Source organism: Lontra canadensis, unplaced genomic scaffold, assembly GCF_010015895.1.
Source record: "Lontra canadensis isolate GAN:19392208 unplaced genomic scaffold, GSC_riverotter_1.0 scaffold146, whole genome shotgun sequence".
In the NCBI taxonomy this organism is placed as follows: Eukaryota; Metazoa; Chordata; class Mammalia; order Carnivora; family Mustelidae; genus Lontra; species Lontra canadensis.
Genome location: NW_022631140.1, coordinates 60,158 through 84,057, shown reverse-complemented (window position 1 = coordinate 84,057; position 23,900 = coordinate 60,158). Strand labels below are relative to the sequence as shown.

At 37.4% G+C, this 23,900-nt stretch overlaps 2 protein-coding genes across 2 annotated transcripts in view; both read left to right on the top strand.

Moving 5' to 3' along the window:
- Positions 1 to 23,900, top strand: part of LOC116859012 (ATP-binding cassette sub-family A member 3-like) — a 133,795-nt gene that overhangs the window by 85,690 nt on the left and 24,205 nt on the right. The window contains exons 23-24 of the mRNA XM_032843986.1: positions 2,853 to 3,023; positions 5,253 to 5,431. Coding sequence (XP_032699877.1) covers positions 2,853 to 3,023; positions 5,253 to 5,431 — 350 coding nt within the window. The remainder of the gene's footprint in view (positions 1 to 2,852; positions 3,024 to 5,252; positions 5,432 to 23,900) is intronic.
- LOC116859013 (protein BEX1-like) lies at positions 13,096 to 13,950 on the top strand. The gene has a single exon (XM_032843987.1). It carries the CDS (start codon positions 13,305 to 13,307, stop codon positions 13,689 to 13,691), a length of 387 nt encoding a protein of 128 aa, XP_032699878.1. The 5' UTR covers positions 13,096 to 13,304; the 3' UTR covers positions 13,692 to 13,950.

The following is a 23,900-nucleotide window of genomic DNA, read 5'->3' as shown; positions in this document are numbered from 1 at the left end:
CAAAGGTAAGCAAGCATCAAAGATAGCTTTGACTTGTGGTTATTGACAGTATCTGTTGACCTTAATTTTCCATTTTATAAGTTGTGTGGAACTTAGAAGTCAGAATAAAGAGCATAAAGATATAACAAAGATTTAATATCTTCTATTAAAATTAGAAGTTCAAAGGGCTATGTCCTCATTATAAGGAAGAACAAAACTAACACCACAATAGGACACAGAAAGGAAATTTGTAAAGATTGATTTGGCACTGAAATGAAGAATAATAATTTCCCTTTGGAATTTTTAAACACATGCAACTATTCATACTGGCTTGTGTCCTGAAATCAGAGAACCAATGTAAGCTGAAAAACATAACCTGATAATTTATTTTAAGTAATCTCGGTTGGTTGTGCCCTCAGGTGAAAGGCAAAGGCACACATAATTCCTTGACTTCAAAGGATTCCCATAGTTATATTTGCTGGAGAACTTAAGATCGAATAAAGGAACAAAGGAAGGAAAAGAGGAGAAAACCAAGGTCTGAAGAGCAAGTGTTAGTAAAAACCACAAATTGTAGAATCAGAATCAGACCTGCAAAATTAAGATTTAGGATTTTTAGAATGATATAAAATATGTATGCCTAAAATATTTAAATTGTAACAGAGTCTTAGGAATATGAACAAATAATAGAATATAAATGATAGAACATATAACAAATAATAGAACATGTATCATATATGTTATATATGCATACAATATAAATATATGTTTAAATTATTAATATGTATAATATATGTGTTTAATAAATTGTAAAAGAGTGTCTCAGGAATATATGTATATAGTATATATATATAGCATATATCATGGAATATATAATAAATAATAGAAATATATAGATTTATGCACATACTATATATGTACATGTATGTTTTTTTTTAAGATTTTATTTATTTGTCAGAGAGAGAGAGAGAGCACGAGAGCAAGCACAGGCAGACAGAGTGGCAGGCAGAGTCAGAGGGAGAAGTAGGCTCCCTGTGGAGCAAGGAGCCCGATGTGGGACTCAATCCCAGGACGCTGGGATCATGACCTGAGCTGAAGGCAGCTGCTTAACCAACTGAGCCACCCAGGCGTCCCACATGTATGTTTTTTTATATGCATTTTATACACACACACACACACACACACACACACACACAGATAGAGAGAGAAAAAGTAGATTTGGAAAAGATCCAGAAACAATCCTGAGAAATGTTAAGATTTAATAATAATTTAAATTAAGAACTCAATGGATAGAAGTGACACCGTATAGATGGGTATTGTTTTTTTATCCATTCCGTCACCCTATGTCTTTTAATTGGAGCATTTAGCCCATTTAAATTGAAAGTAATTACTGAAAGATATGTATTCATTGCCATTTTATTACTTGCTTTGTGGTTGTTTCTGAAGTTTTCTTGTCTTTCATGTTTTGTTTATTTTCTTTAGTGATATATTTAGAAATGGAATTGAATAGATATGCATAGCTGATGAAAATTCTTTACAAATTTATTTGTGGTTTTTGATTTGTGGTTACCATTAGGTTTGAATATGACATGTCCTGCATATAGTAGTCTGTATTACGTCGATGGTCATTTAAGTTTGAACCCGTTCTTTTCTCCTCTCCATTTTAGGTGTATATGTTATATTTTATATTTTTTGTGAAATTAAATACAATTAAAATTTAGTTCCATAGCTACAATGGGCACATTTCAAGTACTTAGTAGCCAGTTGTGTGTATTGGTACAGCTATAGAGCTATTCCGTATTCATAAAAAGATAGTGCTGGTATATATTGTGCCATTTTTGGTATCTGTTTAATTGGCTAATATCCTGGATTTTTCAATCTGGATCAATTACTTGGCACTGGACAGAATCACCATGGGTTGGACACTTACGTTTTGCTCTTGGCCATCTCTCTTTGCCCAAAATGCCTTATATGAAATTTCTGTTTAGACTAGATTTTATCTTCTTTGTAAAAAACTGAATTCATGATCAGGATTCCATAATGTCAATTTAGAAATTAAGCATGTTTATATTATCAGGAATTTAGTCTCTAATAATTGTTCATATTAAATACATTCTTGAACAATTATCACGTGATCTCCCTGATATGAGGGAGAGGCAACATAGGGGGTTTGGGGGTTAGGAAAGGAATAAATGAAACAAGATGGGATTGGGAGGAAGACAAGCCATAAGAGACTCTTAGTCTCACAAAACAAACTGAGGGTTGTCAGTGGGGAGGGGGAAAAGGGAGAGGTTGGTTGGGTTATGGACATTGGGGAAGGTATGTGCCATGGTGAGTGCTGTGAAGTGTAAACCTGGTGATTCACAGACCTGTACCCCTGGGGCTAATAATACATTATATGTTAGTTAAAATTTTTTTAAAAATTAAAAAAAAAATACATTCTTGAAACAGTAATTATCTATCAGCTGGTTCCTTGAAGATTTTTCTACTCTCAAACATGTCATAATTTCCCTAATTGCTCCCTACTATTGAATTATAGGCTTTATCTCCAACTTCTACTTTATTCCCTTACTTGATCGATTAGGATTTGAAGTATAAAAAATAGTAGTGGTTTCCTATCCATATCAGGAGTCAGAAAGTCTTATCACATGGCCACCCACTTCACCAAAGAGACTTTTCAGAACTCTGTGGTATCAACACAAAATGTGTCACTGGGTGTCAATTGGAACAACTTATTGGGAAGTAATTCGTGTTCTTCAAATATAATAATCTGTTTTTTTAATTCCCCGAGCTTGCTTTGACCATCCTTGGTGGATTTGTTGTCCTGGAGAAAGTTAGTTTCCTATAATGAAATCTAATCTTATCATCTTTTTTAGAAGTTCAACATAAGATGTCAAAAACCACCAGAGCCTTCATACTTAATTCATTACTGTTCTTTCCCAATTACAACCTTGCGAAGTGTATCAGTGACTATTTTACTTTCCACCAGATAAAGAAATGGTGCTCTGGAAATAAGCCTCCTATCTACCTTAATTGTAGTAAAGAAAGTAAGTATTATTAACCTTAAACATAAAATCGCCAATAATTTTTCCAGCAAAAATGGGTTAACTGGGGAATGGCACAGAATTGCAATATAGGACGAGCAAATTGGAGCAAATCATAGGCAAGTCTCACAAGCATTGTTTTAGAGAGGAATATTATTCAGGATGAGGGAGGAAGCTGGGACAGACATTTGAAAAAAAAAAAAAATGTCCATTGGAGAGAAGCAAGAGTTTAGGGTGATGACTTTCTAAGTTGGCTGAGTTGCAGGAGTAGTCAGTTTCTCATAGGAGATACAGTGTACATTTTTGTTGTTGTTGTTGGGGCCTGTCATGGATGATTCTTTCCTATTGAAGAGTCTTCTTTTGGATCTATAATTGACAATTCTTCTTGTCATTAACAAGTGGTAGGGTGTGAGAATTCCCCCTGCTGGCCTCCTGACTTCACTTTAGAGAAGCTTCCCTTTATTAATCTTCACAGTATTCTTGGCATCCCTAAGCCTAAGAAATTAGACTCAGGCTTAACCCATGAGACATGTGGGAAATCAGACCTTCTTTCAAAGGAGGGAGTCAGGACACACGTTCAATACGTAGGTCATTTTGCAAAACTAGGGGAGAAACCTTTGGAAATATAATAAAACCTCAAAAGCAAAGCCAAGGTAAGTTTAAAGTAGTCATCAGATATAAAAATAAGAGCTACTAATAATCAACCATCTAGTAACTACATACATTATTTTAATTGTCACAACTTCAAGTTCTCAGTTTTTTATACTCATTTCAAGGAAGAGGACTATGTGCCCTATGCCACTCATCTTTTATGGTCCAGAACTGGGATTCACTGTTTATGTTCCCTCATTGCATAATGCATTTCATCTTTGGAAAAGAACCTCCAGGGGAAGAATTTGTATTATATTTACTTTTCCTATTTTCCACCACCACCACCACTCATAATCACCCACACTTACCTGCCTACAACTTATTTGAAGGAGTGGACGAAATCCATTCTCCAGTGTTTAATATAGTATCTGCATGTAGAGGGATTCAACTGTTTTTTGGTTTTTGTTTTTGTTTTTTTTGTTGTTGTTGTTGTCATCTTAGATAGGTAAAGTTCAGGATGTGGTAATTTGGGTGATAAAGAGATATACAGTAAAGGAAAAAACAAAAAACAAACAAACAAACAAACAAAAAAACCCAGAAAGAAAAGTAAGAGAAAGGCAAACAGTACTGCAGATTTTTTGAAAAGGGTAAACATTCATGTTAAATTTAGAAATCCTCATGGTGGTGCTGTATCATTTAGTAGGTAATTTTGAAAATACCTTAATTTGGTAAGAGTGGGCAGATTGAGAAGGAATACTTAGTAAGCCAGATCTTACCTAGAACTGTAGTCAATGACCTCAGAAGGAAGCTCAGTGTTCAGAACTATAAGTTATATGATGATAAATTTTAAGGTATGAAGTGAGGTAGAAAGAAATGGAAGAGAAACATTTCAGGTAAAATATAGTGACATGGAAAGTTAGGTATTATTGAGTTTCCATAGGAGCAGGGAATATTTTGCACAATGTAGAAGTGTTCTAGTTTCTCTATACCCCCTCCAACAACTGTTATTTTCCATTTTTTTAAAATTATATAGCCTTTCTAATAGGTATGAAGTTGTATCACATTATTGTTTCAATTTGCATCTCTCTAATGTTACCAGTGATGTTAAGCATCTTTTTGTTACCTGTTATCCATTCATGTATTTTTTTCATAGAAATTCAAGTATATAGTTTTCTTGTAACAGAAATTCTATGTCTTTTATTCAACTTTCTTCTCAAAGCTCAAGAAATATCACTAATGGTCATTTTTACCTTTTAAAGCAAAGTGTTATCTTTTATACAAGTATTTGCACTTTAATACTTTCTTCTAATTATTAACTTAAGATTTCACATGTCTGAAAGGAATTGGGGCATATTTTTTATGGCATCCAATAATAATAAGCATATCAGTAAATATATTAATATTTATATGGTTACTTGATTATTATATATTATATTCATGAAATTAACCTTCAGAATTCATTATTGAAAAGTTATTTGGGTAGTAGGATAACCACTTTTCACAGTCCATATAGTTTACTTGTCCCAACTTAGCCTAATACTTCATTTCATCTTTTATATCTCCTTTATTGTTTTTTAGTCCTTGTTTATGGTGTATTAAGATAGCTCCCTTTCAATTCACCCCCCCCCCCACCATTCTCAGGAACTGCACAGAACATTTATTCTTTGGAAGAGAAAATGATTGGAAAGTACATGATTATAATGAGTATCACAGGCTATATTTGCCTTCTCTTCATTTTCTTTTTGGACACTACTTTGTGGAAGATAAGAACATTTTTCAATCAATATATTTACTTTGGTATCTATAAGACATTCAGGAAGGTGAGTAATTATGCGGGAGCCTTAACTCCAAGCAGAATCTTTTAAAAATGGGAGGGTGGGGGTGGGGAGGGTGCTTGGATGGCTCAGTTGGTTAAGCCTCTGTCTTTGGCTCAGGTCATGATCTCAGAGTCCTGGTTCAAGCCCCACATCGGACTTCCTGCTAGTGGAGAGTCTGTTTCTTTCTCTCCTTTTGCCTCTCCCTGGCTTGTGCTCACATTCTGTCTTGCTCACTGTCTCTCAAGTAAATAAATCTTAAAAAAAAAAAAATAATAACTCCAAGCAACTGGAACATTAGACCTAAAAATCATGTATATCTATACATGACTATCTCAGTTACTGGTAAAAGAAAAATCTGTGTTCACAGAAATATAGTCTCTCTTTTTTTTAAGATTTATTTGTTTGAGAAAGAGTGTGTGTGAGTTGGGGATGTGGGGGCAGAGAGAATCCTGAAGCACACTCACTGCTGAGCTCAGAGTGCAGAGCCCAGCAGGGGGCTGGGTTGGTCCTAGGAGTCTGAGATCATGACCTGAGCTGAAACCAAGAGTGGCTGCTTAACTGACTGAGCCACCCAGGTGCCCCAGAAACATAGTTTCTTAAATAAAATCTGTTGAAGTTCTAGAACATAGGGGAGGTTTGGTGGGGTGAGGTCCAGAGCCGATGACCAAGAAAGAATTCTTGAGACATCTTTGGTGCAAAATGCTGGTTTATTAAAGCATGGGGACAGGACCCGTGGGCAGGTGGAGATGTTGCTACCCCAGGTTGTGAGGGATGGCAGGCTATGTACCCTGCGGTTGGGGGAAGGTGAGGGAAAGGGAGGTTTCAAAGGAGCTTTCATATGCTAAAGAGGGCCTACAAGGTGCCTGGATCAATGTTATCTTTTGGCAAGCCATTAACATCAAGATAGTTGGGAGATTCCTGTCTTGCAGGATTGTGATCTCTGCAAGTTAACTATTTGATTCTTATTTATGGCAGTCAGTGGTGCCTGAGGAATGTTACACAGAATACCGAGGGGACCGGGTGGAGAGGGAGTGCAAGATGCCAGCTTTTGCTTTGTCCTCAGTTAGCCTTCTGCTCCCTCATCAAAATCCACTGAAGTTTAGCTTACCTACAATAAACTGCATTTGTTTTTATTGATTATTTCAAGGAACCAAATTTTGTGTTTACTAATTTTCTTTATTTTTGATTGTTTTCTCTTTCATTGATATTTTTGGGCTTTATTTAAAATTCTTTCTTCCTGCTGCTTGCTTTTGGGTTACTTCTTCCTACCTTCTTTATGAGAAGACTGAAACTACAGGTTTTAGGTCTTTCTTCTGTAATAACATAAACATTTAAAGCAAAACATTTCCCTGCAAATAGTCCTCTAACTCTATTCTGAAAAAAATTTGATTATTTCTATTTTCATTATCATTCAAATGTTTAAGTATTTTTAAATTTAAATTTTTAAATTTTTTTATAAACATATAATGTATTTTTAGCCCCAGGGGTACAGGTCTGTGAAGAGCCAGGTTTACACACTTCATAGCACTCACCATAGCACATACCTTCCCCAATGTCCATAACCCCATCACCCTCTCCTGAACCCCTCCCGACCCCTGGACCCCCAGCAACCCCTAGTTTGTTTTGTGAGATTAAGAGTCTCTTATGGTTTGTCTCCCTCCTGATCCCATCTTGTTTCATTTGTTCTTTTCCTACCCCCCAAGCCCCCCACGTTGCATCTCCACTTCCTCATATCAGGGAGATCATATGATAGTTGTCTTTCTCTGACTGAATTACTTCGCTAAGCATAATACCCTCTAGTTCCATCCACATCATCGCAAATGGCAAGATTTCATTTCTTTTGATAGCTGCATAGTATTCCATTGTATAGATATATATATACACACCACATCTTCTTTATCCATTCATCTGTTGATGGACATCTAGGTTCCTTCCATAGTTTGACTATTGTGGACATTGCTGCTATAAACATTTGGCTGCACTTGCCCCTTCAGATCACTACATTTGTATCTTTAGGGTAAATACCCAGGAGTGCAATTCCTGGGTCATAGGGTAGCTCTATTTTCAACTTTTTGAGGAACCTCCATGCTGTTTTCCAGAGTGGTTGCACCAGCTTGCATTCCCACCAACAGTGTAGGAGAGTTTGCCTTTCTCCACATCCTCGCCAGCATCTGTCATTTCCTGACTTGTTAATTTTAGCCATTCTGACTGGCGTGAGGTGGTATCTCATTGTGGTTTTGATTTGTATTTCCCTGATGCCGAGTGATATGGAGCACTTTTTCATGTGTCTGTTAGCCATCTGGATGTCTTCTTTGTAGAAATGTCTGTTCATGTCCTCTGCCCATTTCTTGATTGGATTATTTGTTCTTTGGGTGTTAAGTTTGCTAAGCTCTTTATAGATTTTGGATACTAACTAGCCCTTTATCTGATATGTCATTTGCAAATATCTTCTCCCATTCTGTCAGTTGTCTTTTGGTTTTGTTAACTGTTTGCTTTGCTGTACAAAAGCTTTTGATCTTGATGAAGTCCCAATAGTTCATTTTTGCCCTTGCGTCCCTTGCCTTGGGCAATGTTCCTAGGAAGAAGTTGCTGTGGCTGAGGTTGAAGAGGTTGCTGCCTGCATTTCCCTCAAGGATTTTGATGAATTTCTTTCTCACATTGAGGTCCTTCATCCATTTTGAGTCTATTTTCATGTGGGGTGTAAGGAAATGGTCCAGTTTCATTTTTCTGCATGTGGCTGACAGCTTTGTAATAGAGCTTGAAGTCTGGAATTGTGATGCCACCAACTTTGGCTTTCTTTTTCAATATTCCTTTGGCTATTCGAGGTCTTTTCTGGTTCCATATAAATTTTAGGATTATTTGTTCCATTTCTTTGAAAAAAAAAATGGATGGCATTTTGATAGGAATTGCATTAAATTGCTTTAGGTAGCATAGACACAATATTTTCACAATATTTGTTCTTCCAATCCAGAAGCATGGAACCTTTTTCCATTTCTTTGAATCTTCCTTAATTTCTTTCATGAGTATAGTTTTCTGAGTATAGATTCTTTGCCTCTTTGGTTAGGTTTATTCCTAGGTATCTTATGGCTTTGGGTGCAATGGTAAATGGGATTGACTCCTTAATTTCTCTTTCTTCTGTCTTGTTGTTGGTGTAGAGAAATGCAACTGATTTCTGTGCATTGATTTTATATCCTGACACTTTACTGAATTCCTGTACATGTTCTAGCAGATTTGGAGTGGAGTCTTTTGGGTTTTCCACATATAGTATCATACCATCTGCAAAGAGTGATAGTTTGACGACTTCTTTGCTGATTTGGATGCCTTTAATTTCTTTTTGTTGTCTGATTGCTGAGGCTAAGACTTCTAATACTGTGTTGAATAGCAGTGGTGATAATGGACATCCCTGCTGTGTTCCTGACCTTAGCAGAAAAGCTTTCAGTTTTTCTCCATTGAAAATGATATTTGTGGTGGGTTTTTCATAGATGGCTTTGATAATATTGAGGTATGTGCCCTCTATCCCTACACTTTGAAGAGTTTTGATCAGGAAGGGATGCTGTACTTTGTCAAATGCTTTTTCAGCATCTATTCAGAGTATCATATAGTTCTTGTTCTTTCTTTTATTAATGTATTGTATCACATTGATTGATTTGCGGATGTTGAACTAAACTTGCAACACTGGAATAAATCCCACTTGGTCGTGGTGAATAATCCTTTTAATGTACTGTTGGATCCTATTGGCTAGTATTTTGGTGAGAATTTTCGCATCTGTGTTCATCGAGAATATTGGTCTGTAATTCTCTTTTTTGGTGGGATCCTTGTCTGGTTTGGGGATCAAGGTGATGCTGGCCTCCTAAAATGAGTTTGGAAGTTTTCCTTCCATTTCTATTTTTTGGAACAGTTTCAGGAGAATAGGAATTAATTTTTCTTTAAATGTTTGGTAGAATTCCCCTGGGAAGCTATCTGGCCCTGGGCTTTTGTTTGTTTGGAGACAAATGTTTAAGTATTTTTTAAAATTTCCTGTATGATTTCTTTTTTTGATTTATGGATTACTTAAAAGTTAAATAAATTTCAAAATATTTGGGAAGTTTCTAGGTATGTTAATTATTACTGATTTCTAGTTTAATTCCTTCATGGTCAAAAAAAACCCACTCTATAGTCAATCCTTTTAAATTAATTGATAATTGCTCTGTGGCTCAGCATGTGATCAAACTTGGTGATATGCCATATGCATGTGAAATAAATATGTCTTTTGTATTTGTTAGTTATAATGTTCTATAAATATCAATTAAGTTATGATGGTTGATAGGATTGCTTATATCACCTAGTTTCTAACTGATATTTTTGTTAGATTTATCTTTCAGTTGCTGAGAAAAGGGTGTAAAATCTCCAATCCTAGGTATAGGTTTGTTTATTTTTCCCTTTAGTTCTGTCATTTTTATTTTTTTTAAAGACTTATTTATTTATTTATCTAACACAGAGAGAGAAATCACAAGTGGGCAGAGGCAGGCAGAGAGAGAGGGAGAAGCAGGCTCCCCGCTGAGCAAGGAGCCCGACATGGGGCTGAGATCATGACCGGAGCCGAAGACAGAGGCTTTAACCCACTGAGCCAACCAGGCACCCCAGTTCTGTCATTTTAAAAAATATATATTTGAATCTCTATCATTAAGCCAATAAACATTTATTATTATATGTCTTTCTGATTAATTGAATTATGGAATATCACTGGTAATGACATATGTCTCTGATAATATTCTTTGTCTTAATGTCTATTTCCTGTGACATTAATTGGCACTTTCACTCTTGTACAGTTTTTCATGGTATGTCACTTTACATATATTTATTTTCTTTTTTTTAAACATCTTCATTTTATTTTATTTTTTTCAGTGTTCCAAGATTCATTGTTTATGAACCACACCCAGTGCCCCATGCAATACGTGCCCTCCTTAATACACACCACCAGGCTCACTCATCCCCCAACTTCCCTCACCCCTGTAACCGTCAGTTTCTCAGAATCAACAGTGTCTCCTCTTTTGTCTCTCCCTCCAATTTACCCCAATTCACTTTTCCTTTCCTTCTCCCAGTGTCCTCCGTTTTATTCCTTATGTTCTACAAGTAAGTGAAACCATATGATAATTGACTTTCTCTGCTTGACTTATTTCACTCAGCATAATCTCCTCTAGTCTCATCCATGTTGATACAAAAGTTGGGTATTGGGGTGCCTGGGTGGCTCAATGGGTTTAAAGCCTCTGCCTTCAGCTCAGGTCATGATCCTAGGGTACTGGGATGGAGCCCCAAATTGGGCTCTCTGCTCAGCAGGAAGCCTGCTTCCCCCACACCACCCCCCCGCCCGCCACTCTGCCTACTTGAGCTCTCTGTCAAATAAACAAAATCTTTAAAAAAAAAAAAAAAGTTGGGTATTCATCCTTTCTGATGGCTCCATAATATTCCATTGTATATGTGGACCACATCTTCTTTATCCATTCATCTGTTGAAGTGCATCTTGGGTCTTTCCAGAGTTTGGTGATTATAGCCATTGCTGCTATGAACATTGGGGTACATATGGGCCTTCTTTTCACTACATCTGTATCTTTGGGGTAAATACCCAGTAGTGCAATTGCAGGGTCATAGGGTAGCTCTATTTTTAATTTTTTGAGGAATCTCCACACTGTTTTCCAAAGTGCCTGCACCAACTTGCATTCCCACCAACAGTGTAAGAGGGTTGCCCTTTCTCCTCATCTTCTCCAACACTTGTTGTTTCCTGTCCTGCTGACTTTTAGCCATTCTAACTGGTGTAAGGTGGTGTATCTCAATGTGTGGTTTTTTTTTTTTTAAGATTTTATTTATTTATTTGACAGAGATCACAAGTAAGCAGAGAGGCAGGCATAGAGAAAGGTAGGGAAGCAGGCTCCCAGGTGAGCAGAGAACCTGATGTGAGTCTTGATTCCAGGACCCTGGGATCAAGACCTGAGCCAAAGGCAGAGGCTTTAAACCCACTGAACCACCCAGGCATCCCAATACCCAACTTTAACCCAGGTGCCACTCAATGTGGTTTTGATTTGAATTTCCCTGACTGCTAGTGATGATGAACATTTTTTCATTTGTCTGTTAGCCATTTGTATGTCTTCTTTGGAGAAGTGTCTGTTCATGTCTTCTGCCCATTTTTTGACATGATTATCTGTATTTTGGGCGTTGAGTTTGAGGAGTTCTTTATAGATCTTGGGTATCAGCCTTTTATCTGTAGTGTCATTTGTGAATATCTTTTTTTTTAAGGTTTATTTATTTATTTATTTGACAGAAGTCACAAGTAGGCAGAGAGGCAGGCAGAGAGAGAGGAAGAAGCAGGTTCTCCACGGAGCAGAGAGCCTGATTCGGGGCTTGATCCCAGGACCCTGGGATCATGACTTGAGCCGAAGGCAGAGGCTTTAACCCACTGAGCCACCCAGGCGCCCCTGAATATCTTCTTACATACATTTATTTTCAAAATTCTATGTCTTTTGTTTTTTAAAGATTTTATTTATTTATTTGACAGACGGAGATCACAAGTAGGCAGAGAAGCAGGCAGAGTGAGAGGAGGAAGCAGGCTCCCAGCTGAGCAGAGAGCCCGATGTGGGGCTCTATCCCAGGACCCTGGGAATATGACCTGAGCTGAAGGCAGAGGCTTTAACCCACTGAGCCACCCAGGAGCCCCCAAAATTCTATGTCTTTACATTTAAACTGGCTCACTGTAAACAGCTTGTAATTGGGTCCTAACTTTTTATCCATTCGGATAATCTCTGACTTTCCAATTTGAGCATTGGTCCTTTATTGATAAATTTGTATTTCCATCTACCACATATGTTATGTGTCTTCTGTTTGTCCCTTCAGTCTTTTGTTTCACTCTTTTTACATTTCTGCCTTAACTTGGGTTAATTGAATATGTTGGAATTCCATTTTAATTTTTCGGTTCACTCTAGCAATACTTTTGTATTTATCTTTAGTGGTCAATGCAGGCTTTACAAAATATATAGTTAATTTTCCATAGTGTTTTTAGAATTAATATTGTAAAATGTAGTAAATATGAAACTATAAATGTCCATTTCTATCCCTTGCTTTTTTTTAATGCTGCAGTTGGTGTATGTCTTACATCTATACATGTCAATGTTATTAACCATGAAAAATAATATATTATGTATTACAAAGAGCCAACAGGAAATGAGTTTGTATTTATGTAGATACTTAGCATCTCTGGTGCTATTCATTCTTTCCTGAATATATGAGTATCCCTCTGCTATGATTTTCCTTTCGACTGAAAACTTACTTAAGGACTTATTTTAATATGACAAAAAGGATATAAAATATTTCAGTGTGTTAAAATGACAATATTTTGGATATATTTGTTTAAATAAAATGTGTTTCCTACCTTTATACTGTCATTTTCAGTCTTTCCTTTCCTCTCTTTAAAGTCCTCTTTAATATTTCTTGCAGGGATGATTTAGCAGGCATGAACTCCTTTAGTTTTTGTTGTGTCTGGGAATCTCTTTATCTCTCCTTCTATTCTGAATGATAGCCTTGCTGGATAGAAGCATTCTTGGCTGCAGATTTTTCCCAGTCAGCACTTTGAATATATTTTGTCACTTTCTTTTGGCTTGCAAAGTTTCTGCTTAAAAATCTCATGCTATCTTGCTGACTCGCGCGCCTCGCTGTAGCGTCAGAGCCGACCTTCGCTCGCTCACTTCTCGGTGTCTACACCCGGTGGCCGTTCGGGCGTGCGGGCCAGAAGCGGTCCCGAAGAGTCAGACGCGGAGGGGAAGTAGTTGTGCAGGTCTAAGTGTCGCGGCGGCGCACTCTCGGCGAGAATCGGGAGGAGGAGGAGACTGCAAGGATAGGCCCAGGAGCAATGGCGTCCAAAGAGGAACAAGCAGTAAAAAATCTCAACGTGGAGAATGCCAAACAGGAAAATGAAAAAAAGGATGAAAAGGAGCAAGTTGCTAATAATGGAGAGCCCTTGGCCCTCCCTTTGGAAGCTGGTGAATATTGTATGCCTAGAGTAAATCGTAGGCGGTTCCGTGTTAGGCAGCCCATCCAGCAGTATAGATGGGATATGATTCAGAGGCTTGGAGAACCACAGGGAAGAATGAGAGGGGAGAATATGGAAAGGATTGGGGAGGAGATGAGACAGCTGATGGAAAAGCTGAGGGAAAAGCAGTTCAGTCATAGTCTGCGGGCAGTTAGCACCGACCCTCCTCACCATGACCATCATGATGAGTTTTGCCTTATGCCTTGAATCCTGATGTTTTCCCTGAAGTTAATAGGAAGACACACCTTCCTAAAGTTAATGTTCTCAGTGTACCTTTTTTGTCAACCTTTTGGTGTTACATGTTTCTTGTGGGTCTCCTATGACCAACTTCTAACTGAATGTTGTATTTTGACCCAAAATGTAAGATTCTGTCAGCAAAGGAGTTTTACCCTATTGCATGGCAAGATGTTCAGTATATATTGTGAAGTTAATAAAGCAGTTTAAAAGACAAAAAAAAAAAAAAAAATCTCATGCTATCTTTGTGGGTTTTCCCTCACAAGTTATGATGTCCTTTTGTCTTCCTGACTAATTTTTTTTCTTTTCACTATATTTTGCCAATTTAATTATAGCATGTCTTGATGTGGGTCTGCTTCTCTGTGCTTCCTGCATCTGAATATCTGTTTCCTTCCCCAGATAGGGATGTTTTTAGCTATTATTTCTTCAAATAAATTTTCTGCCCCCTTTCCTCTCTTTTACTTCTAGAACTGCTATATGAGTGTTATTACATTTGATGGAGTCACTGAGTTTCCCTAAGTCTATTTTCATTTTGCATTAATCTTTTATCTCTCTTTGGTTCAGTTTGGTTACTTTCTGTTACTCTGTCTTTTAGGTCATTAATTCATTCCTCTGCTTCTTCCATCCTGTCTTTCATTCCATCAAACATGCTTCTCATTTTGTTTATTGAGACCTTTATCTATGTTATGTTAATTCTTATCTCTGTGTTAAGGATCTCACTCATATCTTTCATGTGATACTCCTGTGAGTATCCTTATGATCACTGCTTTAAATTCTGTATCAGGCATGTTACTTATATCTGTTTCTTTTAGATCTCTGGCTATGGTCTTGTCCTATTCTTCCATTTGGGATAAGTTTCTCAGTCATCTCTCTTCTGCTCTTAAAAGTGGTGACTTTAGGAAAAAGAGGCCCAGTGTCCTGCTCAACAGGTACTGACACTTTAGGAGGGTATTCTTTGTGTGTTTCTTATGCCCTGCTATTGTCTCTGAGTCATTTCAGTGTAGCCATCTGCACTCACTGCCTATTGTGGGCTATGCTCACTCTCAGTGGTATTAGTGGGATCCAAGCAGGACCAGCTCTAAGGGGCATGCCTGCCAGGGATCACGAGAGTGAGTCAGTGGTGTTAGCAAAATTTTAGATGGGCTACTAGTCCTATACCAGATCCCCTGAAGCACTGCGGCAGCTGAGGGTTGTAGGCCATGGCAGCAGGAGGGTTGAGGCTGAGCCAGCAATGGCTGGACACATCTGGGTCTAGTGCATGAAGGTGGCTCTGGGAACATGGCTCAGTCCCAAGTTGGATGTGCGCAGTGCACTGCAACAACTGTGTACCAGACAGTTGTGTAGGAGCACACATGCCAACAAAATTTGCCCTGAGCCCAGCGCCAAGGCTAACAGGCTCCGAGTGAGTCCTCAGGAGAAATCATGGGCTTAGTGCAGTACTAGCCCATTAGTTAGCAAATGTTTGTTCAACACCACCTCCTGCAAATAGCTTTGTGTTTATGCTGGGGGCTGTGGGAGGAAAGTGAAATGTGCCAGCTCCCTTGTTTTCAGAGAAGTCCTCCAACAGACTCTGAAATCAGTATGCACAGATATCTCTTTTTGTCCCTGGTGTTGTGTAAACTGCTGTTTTTATATTGCTTCTCCATGCAAACTGCTGTCTCTTTAAGGGCAGCAAACCAGCTATCACTTGCCCTCCTGGCTTATCCAGTGCTGAGATTTTTAAAGTTTTAGACTTCAAGTCTGACCAGTTTTAAAAACTTATGGCATTCAGCCCCTCTTGCTTTTAAAGCCAAATATTATGGGGGATTAGTCTTCCCTGTTTAAGCTCCCTGGTGAAAGGGACTTTTCCCCTGCCCTTTTTAGGAGAAAAAAAAATAAAAGAAGGGAGCTCCTTCCCTCCTATGGACAGCCTCCCTCTACCATTCTGACATTCCTAACCTTTCAGATGCAGCTTCTTCTCTATATTTAGCTATGTAGTTTGTTCGGTCAGTCTTCAGGTTGTTCTCTTGTTTATTTACTTGGATGTGGATGATATCTACTTATAAACATGAGATGTGGAAAGCTCAGGGTCTTCCTACTCCAGATTCTTCCCAAGCTCTGTCCTATATCACTTCTTTATCCATTAATCATCTACTAATGGATACTTGGGCTGTTTCCATAATTTGGCTATTGTAATAATGCTGCTATAAACATAAGGGTGCATGTGTCCCTTTGAATTAGTGTTTTTGCATTTTGGGGTTATAATACTGAGTAGTAAAATTGCTGGATATAGTATAGTTCTATTTTTAACTTTTTAGGAATCTCCATACTGATTTCCAGAGTGGCTGCACCAGTTTCCATTCCTACCAACAGTGCATCAAGATTCCTTTTTCTCCACACCCTCACCAACACTCATTGTTTCTTATGTTGTTGGTTTTAGCCATCCTGACAGGTGTGAGGTAATATCTCATTGTAGTTTTGATTTGCATTTCCCTGATGATGAGTGATGTTGAGCATCTTTTCATATGTCTGTTGGCCATCTGTCTGTCTCCTTTCAAAAAAAATGTCTGTTCACATCTTCTGCTCATTTTGGATTGGATTATTTGGATTTTGGGTGTTGAGTTGTGTAAGTTCTTCATATATTTTGGATTCTAACCCTTTATTGAATATGTGATTTGCAAATATCTTCTCCCATTTTACAGGTTGCATTTTAGTTTTGTTGATTATTTCCTTCACTGTACAGAAGTTTTTTATTTTGATTTAGTCCCAAGAGTTAAATATTTTCACTTTTATTTCCCTTGTCTCAGGAGATGTATCTTGGAAAACCTTACTGTGGCCAATGTCAAAGAAATTATTGCCTATGTTCTCTTCTAGGAATTTTATGGTTTCAGGTCTCACATTTAGATCATTTAGATCGGTAATCCATTTTATATTTATTTTTGTGTATGGTATAAAAAAGTGGTCCAGTTTCATTCTTTTGCATGTTTGCTCTAAAGTTTTCCCTACATCATTTGTTGATCTTTCCTCCTTTGTTGAAGATTCACTGACCATATAACTGTGGCTTTATTTCTGGGTTTTCTATTATGTTCTATTTATGTATGTTTCTGTTTTTGTTCCAATACCATATTGTTTTGATTAGTGCAGGTTTGTAATAAAACTTGAAGTCTGGGATTGTGATATCCAGTCTTGTTTCATTTCATTTTCATTTTCTTTTTTTTTAAAGATTTTATTTATTTCACACACACACACACACACACACACACACAGAACACAAGCAGGGGGAGTGCAAGAGGGAGAAGCAGGCTCTCCACAAAGCAGGGAGCCTGATGTGGGGCTCAATCCCAGGACCCTAGGATCATGACCTTGAGCCAAAGGCAGACTTAATGACTGAGACACCCAGGCACCCCTCATTTCATTTTCAAGATTGTTTTGTCTATTCAGGGTCTTTGTGTTTCCATACAAATATTGGGATTTTTTGTTCTAGTTCTCTGAAAAACATCTGTTGGTAATTTGATAAGGATTGCATTAAAAAACGTGTAGATTGCTTGGGTACAATAGACAGTTTAACAATATTTGTTCTTCCAATTAATGAGCATGGAATGTCTTTCCATTTTTTTGTGTCATCTTTAATTTTTTCACCAACGTTTTATAGTTTCCATAGTATAGACCTCCCATGATTCAATTCTTTTGTTTCAAAGATTTTATTTATTTATTTGTCAGAGAGAGAGTACAAACAAGGGGAGTGGCAGGCAGAGAGAGAAGCAGGCTCCCTGCTGAGCAAGGAGACTGATGTGGGACTTGATCCCAGGACCTGAGCCAAAGGCAGATATTTAACTGATATAGCCACCCAGGCATCCCCATGATTCAATCCTTATAACATTTAGAATTCTTAGAGTTGCAGTTAAATACCATAGGTGTTTTTTTTTTTCCAATATATGTTTACCAATAAATATTATATTTTAGGGGCATCTGGGTGGATCAGTTACTTAAGTGTCTAACTCTAGATTTTGGCTCAGATCATGGTCTCAGGGTCATGGAATAGTGCCCTACATAGTGCAGTCTGCTTGTCTCTCTCTCTTTGCACCTTCCCCTATTCTCTCTCTCTTTCTAAAATAAATAAATAAAATCTTTTTAAGAAGATTATATTTTGACCCATATCCTAACCTCGTGTTAGCATTTGGCATTCTTTATGAGTAGGTAAAAACAAAGAAATAATTCTAGTCATATTTAAAAATGGAGAATTTTTAACTTTGAGTTAAATTTTTATTTTTAATAAAATTAAAGGTGGTGAAGGTGACTCCTAGCTTAGGGTGGCCTACACAGATTTTGAGAGTCTCAGTAACTTTACAACTCCTCATATCTTCAGAACTTGTTTTTTTCTTGTTTGGATGGCAATATGTTGTTGTTTTTTTTTTTTTTCCTCTCCTTTGCCTATAGTATAATCTCATCATACTCGAAATATAGAATATTTCCATCATATCAGAAATTGTCCTTTGCAAGGAGCTCCTAGGTTTACCCCTTTAGTATTCTTCTAAGGTTCAGAATATCCATAGTAATGGCCCTTTATTTATTTTTCATACTGGTAATTTGTTTTCTTCATACTGGTAATATGTTTATTTTTTATTGATCAATTATACTAAAGGTTATTGAATTTTGTAGATATTTTAAATAACCTACTTTTGTTTTCATTTATTTTTTTCTTCCATTATTTGTTTCTAATATCATTGAGTTCACTCTTGTCATTATAATATGTTTCTGCTTATTATGGATTTACTTGTATTATTTGACTTTTATTTTTAGTTTCTTCTGGTAGAAGTTTGGACCACTGAGACTTTATTCTTTTTTTTAAATTTTATTCTTTTTAATGTAAATATTTAATGATATAAATCTCTCTAAACACTGCTTTAGGTGCAGCTCATAAGTTTTTTTTTTTTTCTTTTTCTAGCTCCTTTAGATACATTATTGTATATTATTATTTTCGTCTTTTGTTACAGTCTTTGTTTTTTTTTTATAATTTTATTTTTTATAAACATATGTATATATTTTTTTCCCCCCAGGGGTACAGGTCTGTGAATCTCCACGTTTACAAACTTCACAGCACTCACCATAGCACATACCCTACCCAATGTCCATAAACCCCCCCAACCCCCCTCTGCCCAGCAACCCTCAGTTTGTTTTGTGAGATTAAGAGTGACTTATGGTTTGTCTCCCTCCCAATCCCAACTTGTTTCATTTACTCTTCTCCTACCCCATTAACCCCCCATGTTGCATCTCCTCTCCCTCATATCAGGGAGATCATATGATAGTTGTCTTTCTCTGATTGACTTATTTCGCTAAGCATGATACCCTCTAGTTCCATCCACGTTGTCGCAAATGGCAAGATTTCATTTCTTTTGATGGCTGCATAGTATTCCATTGTGTATATATACCACATCTTCTTTATCCATTCGTCTGTTGATGGACATCTAGGTTCTTTCCATAGTTTGGCTATTGTAGACATTGCTGCTATAAACATTCGGGTGCACGTGCCCCTTCGGATCACTACGTTTGTATCTTTAGGGTAAATACCCAGCAGTGCAATTGCTGGGTCATAGGGTAGTTCTATTTTCAACATTTTGAGGAACCTCCATGCTGTTTTCCAGAGTGGTTGCACCAGCTTGTATTCCCACCAACAGTGTAAGAGGGTTCCCCTTTCTCCGCATCCTCGCCAGCATCTGTCATTTCCGGACTTGTTAATTTTAGCCATTCTGACTGGCGTGAGGTGGTATCTCATTGTGGTTTTGATTTGTATTTCCCTGATGCTGAGTGATATGGAGCACTTTTTCATGTGTCTGTTGGCCATCTGGATGTCTTCTTTGCAGAAATGTCTATTCATGTCTTCCGCCCATTTCTTGATTGGATTTTTTGTTCTTTGGGTGTTGAGTTTGCTAAGTTCTTTATAGATTTTGGATACTAGACCTTTATCTGATATGTCGTTTGCAAATATCTTCTCCCATTCTGTCAGTTGTCTTTTGGTTTTGTGAACTGTTTCCTTTGCTGTGCAAAAGCTTTTGATCTTGATAAAATCCCAATAGTTCATTTTTGCCCTTGCTTCCCTTGCCTTTGGCGATGTTCCTAGGAAGATGTTGCTGCGGCTGAGGTCAAAGAGGTTGCTGCCTGTGTTCTCCTCAAGGATGTTGATGGATTCCTTTCTCACATTGAGGTCCTTCATCCATTTTGAGTCTATTTTCGTGTGTGGTGTAAGGAAATGATCCAATTTCATTTTTCTGCATGTGGCTATCCAATTTTCCCAACACCATTTATTGAAGAGGCTGTCTTTTTTCCATTGGACATTCTTTCCTGCTTTGTCGAAGATTAGTTGACCATAGAGTTGAGGGTCTATTTCTGGGCTCTCTATTCTGTTCCATTGATCTATGTGTCTGTTTTTGTGCCAGTACCATGCTGTCTTGATGATGACAGCTTTGTAATAGAGTTTGAAGTCCGGAATTGTGATGCCACCAACTCTGGCTTTCTTTTTCAATATTCCTTTGGCTATTCGCGGTCTTTTCTGGTTCCATATAAATTTTAGGATTATTTGTTCCATTTCTTTGAAAAAAATGGATGGTACTTTGATAGGAATTGCATTAAATGTGTAGATTGCTTTAGGTAGCATAGACATTTTCACAATATTTATTCTTCCAATCCAGGAGCATGGAACATTTTACCATTTCTTTGTGTCTTCCTCAATTTCTTTCATGAGTACTTTATAGTTTTCTGTGTATAGATTCTTAGTCTCTTTGGTTAGGTTTATTCCTAGGTATCTTATAGTTTTGGGTGCAATTGTAAATGGGATGGGCTCCTTAATTTCTCTTTCTTCTGTCTTGTTGGTGTAGAGAAATGCGACTGATTTCTGTGCATTGATTTTATATCCTGACACATTACTGAATTCCTGCACAAGTTCTAGCAGTTTTGGAGTGGAGTCTTTTGGGTTTTCCACATATAGTATCATATCATCTGCGAAGAGTGATAGTTTGACTTCTTCTTTGCCAATTTGGATGCCTTTAATTGCTTTTTGTTGTCTGATTGCTGAGGCTAGGACTTCTAGTACTATGTTGAATAGCTGTGGTGATAACGGACATCCCTGCTGTGTTCCTGACCTTAGCGGAAAAGCTTTCAGTTTTTCTCCATTGAGAATGATATTTGCGATGGGTTTTTCATAGATGGCTTTGATAATATTGAGGTATGTGCCCTCTATCCCTACACTTTGAAGAGTTTTGATCAGGAAGGGATGCTGTACTTTGTCAAATGCTTTTTCAGCATCTATGGAGAGTATCATATGGTTCCTGTTTTTTCTTTTATTAATGTGTTGTATCACATTGATTGATTTGCGGATGTTGAACCAACCTTGCAGCCCTGGAATAAATCCCACTTGGTCGTGGTGAATAATCCTTTTAATGTACTGTTGAATCCTATTGGCTAGTATTTTGGTAAGAATTTTTGCATCTGTGTTCATCAAGGATATTGGTCTGTAGTTCTCTTTTTTGATGGGATCCTTGTCTGGTTTGGGGATCAAGGTGATGCTGGCCTCCTAAAATGAGTTTGGAGGTTTTCCTTCCATTTCTATTTTTTTGGAACAATCTCAGGAGAATAGGAATTAGTTCTTCTTTAAATGTTTGGTAGAATTCCCCGGGAAGCCATCTGGCCCTGGGCTTTTGTTTGTTTGGAGATTTTTGATGACTGTTTCAATCTCCTTACTGGTTATGGGTCTGTTCAGGCTTTCTATTTCTTCCTGGTTCAGTTGTGGTAGTTTATATGTCTCTAGGAATGCATCCATTTCTTCCAGATTATCAAATTTGTTGGCATAGAGTTGCTCATAGTATGTTCTTATAATTGTCTGTATTTCTTTGGTGTTAGTTGTGATCTCTCCTCTTTCATTCATGATTTTATTTATTTAGGTCCTTTCTCTTTTCTTTTTAATAAGTCTGGCCAGGGGCTTATCAATCTTATTAATTCTTTCAAAGAACCAGCTCCTAGTTTCGTTGATTTGTTCTATTGTTTTTTTGGTTTCTATTTCATTGATTTCTGCTCTGATCTTTATGATTTCTCTTCTCCTGCTGGGTTTAGGGTTTCTTTCTTGTTCTTTCTCCAGCTCCTTTAGGTGTAGGGTTAGGTTGTGTACCTGAGACCTTTCTTGTTTCTTGAGAAAGGCTTGTACCGCTATATATTTTCCTCTCAGGACTGCCTTTGTTGTGTCCCACAGATTTTGAACTGTTGTATTTTCATTATCATTTGTTTCCATGAATTTTTTCAATTCTTCTTTAATTTCCTGGTTGACCCATTCATTCTTTAGAAGGATGCTGTTTAGTCGCCATATATTTGGGTTCTTTCCAAATTTCCTCTTGCGATTGAGTTCTAGCTTCAGAGCATTGTGGTCTGAAAATATGCAGGGAATGATCCCAATTTTTTGATAACAGTTAAGACCTGATTTAGAACCAAGGATGTGATCTATTCTGGAGAATGTTCCATGTGCACTAGAGAAGAATGTGTATTCTGTTGCTTTGGGATGAAATGTTCTGAATATATCTGTGATGTCCATCTGGTACAGTGTGTCATTTAAGGCCTTTATTTCCTTGTTGATCTTTTGCTTGGATGATCTGTCCATTTCAGGGAGGGGAGTGTTAAAGTCCCCTACTATTATTGTATGATTGTCGATGTGTTTCTTTGATTTTGTTATTAATTGGTTTATATAGTTGGCTGCTCCCACGTTAGGGGCATAGATATTTACAATTGTTAGATCTTCTTGTTGGACAGATCCTTTGAGTATGATATAGTGTCCATCTTCATCTCTTATTATAGTCTTTGGTTTAAAATCTAAGTGATCTGATATAAGGATTGCCACTCCTGCTTTCTTCTGATGTCCATTAGCATGGTAAATTCTTTTCCACCCCCTCACTTTAAATCTGAAAGTGTCTTCGGGTTTCAAATGAGTTTCTTGTAGGCAACATATAGATGGGTTTTGTTTTTTTTATCCATTCTGATACCCTGTGTCTTTTGATTGGGGCATTTAGCCCATTAACATTCAGGGTAACTATTGAGAGATATGAATTTAGTGCCATTGTATTGCCTGTAAGGTGACTGCTATTGTATATTGTTTCTGTTCCTTTCTGATCTACTACTTTTAGGGTCTCTCTTTGCTTAGAGGACCCCTTTCAATATTTCCTGTAGAGCTGGCTTGGTGTTTGCAAATTCTTTCAGTTTTTGTTTGTCCTGGAAGCTTTTAATCTCTCCTTCTATTTTTAATGATAGCCTAGCTGGATATAGTATTCTTGGCTGCATGTTTTTCTCGTTTAGTACTCTGAATATATCATGCCAGCTCTTTCTGGCCTGCCAGGTCTCTGTGGATAAGTCTGCTGCCAATCTAATATTTTTACCATTGTATGTTACAGACTTCTTCTCCTGGGCTGCTTTCAGGATTTTCTCTTTGTCACTAAGACTTGTAAATTTGACTATTAGGTGACAGGGTGTGGACCTATTCTTATTGATTTTGAGGGGGGTTCTCTGAACCTCCTGGATTTTGATGCTTGTTCCCTTTGCCATATTGGGGAAATTCTCTCCAATAATTCTCTCCAATATACCTTCTGCTCCCCTCTCTCTTTCTTCTTCTTCTGGAATCCCAATTATTCTAATGTTGTTTCGTCTTATGGTGTCACTTATCTCTCGAATTCTGCCCTCGTGGTCCAGTAGTTGTTTGTCCCTCTTTTGTTCAGCTTCCTTATTCTCTGTCATTTGGTCTTCTATGTCTCTAATTCTTTCTTCTGCCTCATTTATCCTAGCAGTGAGAGCCTCCATTTTTGATTGCACCTCATTAATAGCTTTTTTTATTTCAACTTGATTAGATTTTAGTTCTTTTATTTCTCCAGAAAGGGCTTTTATATCTCCCGAGAGGGTTTCTCTAATATCTTCCATGCCTTTTTCGAGCCCAGCTAGAACCTTGAGAATCGTCATTCTGAACTCTAAATCTGACATATTACCAATGTCTGTATTGATTAGGTCCTTAGCCTTTGGTACTGCCTCTTGTTCTTTTTTTTGTGGTGAATTTTTCCGCCTTGTCATTTTGTCCAGATAAGAGTATATGAAGGAGTAAGTAAAATACTAAAAGGGTGGCAACAACCCCAGGAAAATATGCTTTAGCCAAATCAGAAGAGATCCCAAATCGTGAGGGGG